Below are 5,480 nucleotides of genomic sequence, written 5' to 3' on the forward strand. Positions count from 1 at the left end.
TGTGTCAGATCCGTGCCATTTCTGTGTCCCGGGTTTTGAACCCTTCCTTGAGGTGCCATTTCCTTGTGCCTACCCGTGTGTGAAATTACAGGCATTGGCATGTTTACTACTTAAGTGGACCATGGGTTTCTTCTCAGGACTGTCCTCTATGGTTCTTTCAGTAGTGTTTACATCTCTTTTTCTACCTGCCCTGCTCCATTCATCTTTGTGAGGTATGACTGACAAAATTATATATTGAAATTATATTACATAATAATTTGATATATACATTATGAAATTAGTGTAATATTTTTTAGATTTGTTTATCTGAGAGAGAGTGAGAGTGAGAGAGTACATGTGCACGTGCTCATGAGCAGAGAGGAAGGGAAAGGAAGAGAGAAACCCAAGCTGACTCCATGCTGAGTGGAGAGCCAGAGGCAGGGCTCAGTATCACTACCCTGAGTCTAAACCTTAGTTTAGACATCACAACGTGAGACTAAACCAAGAGTTGGACACTTAACCGATTGTGCCATCCAGGCGTCCCTACATTATGAAATTATCATCAAAATGAAGCTAATCACACCACCATTACTTGACAAAATTACCTTTTTTGTTGGTGGTGGTTCGAAAGCTTAATATTGACCCTGTTAACAAATATCAACTGTACAATGTAATATTAGCAACTGGAGTCAATATTGCTGTACATTAGATCCTCAAACTTATCTTGGAAATGAAGGTGTATATCCCTGAGCAACATCTCCCTGTTTCTCTCAACCCTTAGCTTCTGGCATTCTACTCTCTGTTTCTGTGTGATTTATTTCTTTTGTTAAAGAGTATTCATATAAATGATACCGTACAGGGTTTGTATTTTGTTGTGTGGTTTCGTTGAGTAGCATAATGTTTTCCAGACTCATCCATGTTGTGGCAAGTGGCAGTGCTGCCTTCTTTTTTATTGCTGAATATTCCTGCATGTGTGTGTGTGTGTAGTAAATGATCTTTGTCACTTTATTTCATTTATTTATTCATTTATTCATTTAAATACAATTTATTCTTTTCTTTTATTTTTTTTTACATAGACTCTGTGCCCAATGTGGGGTTTGAACTCACAACCTTGAGATCAGAGTCACATGCTCTACCAACTGAGCCAGCCAGGCGTCCCTTCTTTGTCACTTTATTTTTTATTGATTTATTTTTTAAAGATTTTATTTATTTGAGAGAGAGCATAAGCAGGGGGAAGGAGCAGAGGGAGAGGCAGGCGCTTAACTGACTTAGCCACCCAGGCGCCCCCTTTCTTTGTCACTTTAAAAACTCATACACACTTAATGATGTTTCCATATATTGGCTATGGAACAATACTGCAGTGGATATGTATGTTCAGATACATTGTGGAGATACTCATTTTGTTTCGTCGGGATACATACCTAGAAATGGCAGTGGAGGACTATATGGTAGTTGTATTTTCAATTTTTGGTGGAGCTCCCTAATATTTTTTATAATGACTTTCCTATTTACGTTCCCAGCAGCAGTATTCAAATGTTATTTTTTCTGCACATCCTGACCAACATGTTACCTCTTGTCTTTTTGGTAATAGCCACTGTTAACACGTAGGAGGTGATATCTTGTGGTTTTGGTTTTCTTTCTTTTTTTTTTAAAGATTTTATTTATTTATTTGACAGAGAGAGACACAGCGAGAGAGGGAACACAAGCAGGGGGAGTGGGAGAGGGAGAAGCAGGCTTCCCGCTGAGCAGGGAGCCCGACGCGGGGCTCGATCCCAGGACCCTGGGATCATGACCTGAGCTGAAGGCAGACGCTTAACGACTGAGCCACCCAGGTGCCCCTGGTGCAACTTTTCCATTTGATATAGTGGTATTTGTTAGTTTTTGCTTTTGTTGTGTATGCTTTACATGTCATGTTCAAAAAATCATTGGCAGGAATAAGGTTAAGGAGGCTTTTTCCTATTTTTCTTTTCTAGGAATTTTAGGGTTTGAGGTCATCTGTTCAAGTCTTTAATCTATTTCAATTTCATTTCCATGTGTGCTATAAGATGGTGATCCAGGATCCTTATATTTTCATTTGGATATTCAGATTTCACAACAGTATTTTATTTTATTATTATTATTTTTAAAAAATATTTATTTATATTAGAGAGAATCTCAAGCAGACTCCAAGCTTAGCACAGAACCTGATGTGGGACATGATACCACAACAGTGAGATCGCTACCTTAGCCAAGACTAACAGTCAGACACTTAACCAATTGTGCCACCCAGGTGCCCCCTCATTTTTTAAAATGAAAACATATTTTATTTATTTGAAAGAGGGAGCAGGGAGGGACTGAGGGGGAAAGAGAGGGAGAATGAATCTGAAGCTGACTCTGCACTGACCTGGAGCCCTAAGCGGGCTTGATCCCATGACTGTGAGATCATGAACTGAGCCAAAACAAAGAGTTGGAATCAACAGACTGAGCCACTCAGGTGCCCCTCAATATATTTGAAAGATTCATTTATTTATCTGAGAGAGAGAGGTAGAGAGACCACCTCAGGCAGGGAGTATAGGGAGAGGGAGATAATCCCAAGCAGGCTCTGACCCTGAGATCACAACCTGAGCCAAAACCAAGAGTCGAAGCTCAACCAGCTGTGCCCCCCAGGCTCCCCATAGATTTCACAGCATTATTTTTTTTTAAGATTTTTTATTTTTTTATTAGACAGGGAGAGAGTACAAGCAGGGGGAGCAGCAGGCAGAGGGAGAGGGAGAAGGCGGCTCCCTGCTGAGCAAGGAACCCTATGTGGGGCTCAATCCCAGGACCCTGGGATCATGACCTGAGCCGAAGGTGGATGCTTAACCAAGGGAACCACCCAGGTGCCCCAGATTTCACAACATTATTAAAGAGATTATTCTGCCCAGGTGTAGATTTTTGGCATAATTTTCAAAGATGAGTTCACTATATGTATGTGCATTTACTTTTGGGCTCTTTATTCTATTGCCTAGTATTATTACTGGTTTATGTGCCACTACCCTGTTGTTTTGAATACTATAGCTTTGTAATCTAGTTTGAAATCATAAATGTGCTGCCTTCAGCTTTAATCTCTCTCAATATTGCTTTGGCTTTAGCCCTTGGTTGACTTGGTGGCAGTGGTGCCGGTGTCCCCTGTGGAGCCGGCAGCTGGAGTCTGTGCTGAGCAAGAACTGCGGTAGCACGTGCCCTGTGGCTGATGGAGGTAGCCCCAGCCCTTATTTCCCACCTACCCCACAGTCTCTGCTACAGCAGGTTCCAGCCACTAGCAGCTGCTTGTGCCCTTGTTTATGCTCCACTGTGTACTACTGTCATAATGGCACTGTTGAGCTCTCTGAGATAATGCCATTCATAGACAGCTGTTGAATTGATTTTTGTTGGGGTGAAGGATGGTATCTCCTATTCTCCCATCCTGCTGCCATCAGTCACATAGGATGTTTTTCTGTGTCTGCTCTCCTGAGTAGCTCTGGGACAGTTTGGTTGTCCATGTGCCCTGTTTTCCTTCAGTATTTCTATCTTCCTAGTACCCTGTGTTGCTCACCTAGGGCTTACAGGGAAGAGTCCTTTTCGTGTCATAGCATAGACATGATCGAACATGACTAGGTGGGCTTACAGGGGCTCTGTTCCTGGTGAATAGAACCTGGGGAAGGTGTGATATCAGGCCTGTGTTCAGACCATACTGGGCACCTTTGCTTGTTCAACCAGAGTTTGGTGTGATTGCCGATGGCCACACCCCGTTTGTCTTTCCTTCTTCACTGTTGACAGTTTGTGGACTTCTGAATTCTGCTCTTTGGTAATTCCATGACGTCCAGTATAGGGGTAATTAATGCTTCTCGGGCATTCACGTCTCACAAATTTCTCTTACTACTATTTCTGTGTAGTCTAACATTCACCCCTGAAAGTTTTATCATGACATATTCACATGCCCTTAAAGTGACATTGAACAGCAGCAAATTTCTTGTGATTGGATTTTCCTTCAGCCTTGTACTTACACAAATATCACCAGCAGAAATGGTCCTACGCTAACTTGTGGGAAGAGAAGTAAGGTTTAGACCCTGGCTCTCCTTGTGTCATACCCTAGTTTCCCATTCTTCTAGTGTGCTCTCCACATTACTTTGACTATCAAGGCCCAATAATGCGCAGCAACCACTTCCAACTGTTTTCCATCAACAGTGTCTGGAAAAGCATGCCTAGGTGAGACCCATGCATATTATGTGATGGGCTCACCCCTTCACTATTGTCAACACAGATTTCACCGCTTCTTTGCTTTCAGGTTGCTGCTGTGGAGCAGAGGATGAGGCACCCTTTGCCCAGAGCACTTCTGTAGGTGTGTCACAGACCAGGACGCCCAAGGCAGCTCAGTCTTCCCGGAAGACCCACCCCTGTGAGATGTGTGGTCCAGTCTTGAGAGACATTTTCCACTTGGCTGCTCACCAGGGAAAAGAAAACAGCCAGAAACTGTTGAGGTGTGGGGCCTGTGGGAAACGATTTTATTTCAGTGTAAAGTTTCAGCAGGAGCAGCACGTGGGAGCAGAACCCTTCAGAAGCCGTGTGGACAGGGCCTCTGTTGTGAAGAGCTGGGGATTCCATGGTTCAGGAAAGCCCTTTACCTGTGGAGAAGTTCAGAAGGACTTCCTGTCTGGCTCGGGGCATCTGCAGCAAGAGGCCACTGATACTGGGGAGAAGCCACACACTATCACCCAGTGCAGGGCAACTTTACAAAGCAGAAAAAGTCATGATACTTGTGGAGAATGCAAGAACGCCTTTGGTCCCACACATTCGTACGTTCAGGACCAGGATGTCCACCTTGGAAGACAGTCCTTTGTGTGCAATAAATGTGGGAAAACATTCAGGTATAAATCTTTATTTGCCATACACCAGACGTTCCATACTGGAAAAAGAGGTTATAAGTTTAGCAAATACAGAAAATTCCTTAGGCATTGGTCAGCCTGCAGTCAACATGAAAAGACTCATACTCTGTTAAAGCAGTACATGTGCAACAAATGTGGGAAATCCTTAAGCCAGAAATCTGGCCTTATTCATCCCCAGAGATGGCACAATGGAGAAAAGAGTTATGTTTGCAGTGGATGTGCAAAATCTTTTATCCATAGATCAGTGTTGATTACACATAGGGTTCACCCTGGAAAAAGATTTTATAAGTGTCGTGGCTGTGCAAAATCTTTTTCTACTATGTCTGCCCTTGGCTATCATCAGAGATCTCACACTAGGGAAAGACCTTATGAGTGCAGTGAATGTGGGAAATCTTTTACCACTGGTTCTTCCCTTCGTTGTCACCAGAGAGTTCACACTGCAGAAAGGCCCTATGAGTGCAGTGAATGTGGCAAGTCCTTTGTCCGAAGAAATATCCTAAAACTACACATAAAGATTCACTCAGGAGAAAGGCCTTACAAGTGTAACGAATGTGGGAAATCTTTTAAGTGGAAGTCAACATTGATTAAACACCAGAGAATTCACACAGGAGAAAGGCC

General features: G+C 43.0%; 1 protein-coding gene across 1 annotated transcript; it reads left to right on the forward strand.

The window, feature by feature from the left end:
- Positions 1 to 4,218: 4,218 nt before the first annotated feature.
- On the forward strand, positions 4,219 to 5,475 carry LOC112818202 (uncharacterized; the record flags this gene model as incomplete). Its single annotated transcript, XM_025865398.2, has 1 exon — positions 4,219 to 5,475. A coding segment is annotated over one exon (1,257 nt), but the record flags the coding sequence as incomplete, so codon positions are not given.
- Positions 5,476 to 5,480: the final 5 nt, after the last annotated feature.

The sequence above is a fragment of the Callorhinus ursinus genome, unplaced genomic scaffold (genome assembly GCF_003265705.2).
Source record: "Callorhinus ursinus isolate GAN/ISIS: 27379988/994484 unplaced genomic scaffold, GSC_fseal_2.0 scaffold3411, whole genome shotgun sequence".
Lineage (NCBI taxonomy): Eukaryota > Metazoa > Chordata > Mammalia > Carnivora > Otariidae > Callorhinus > Callorhinus ursinus.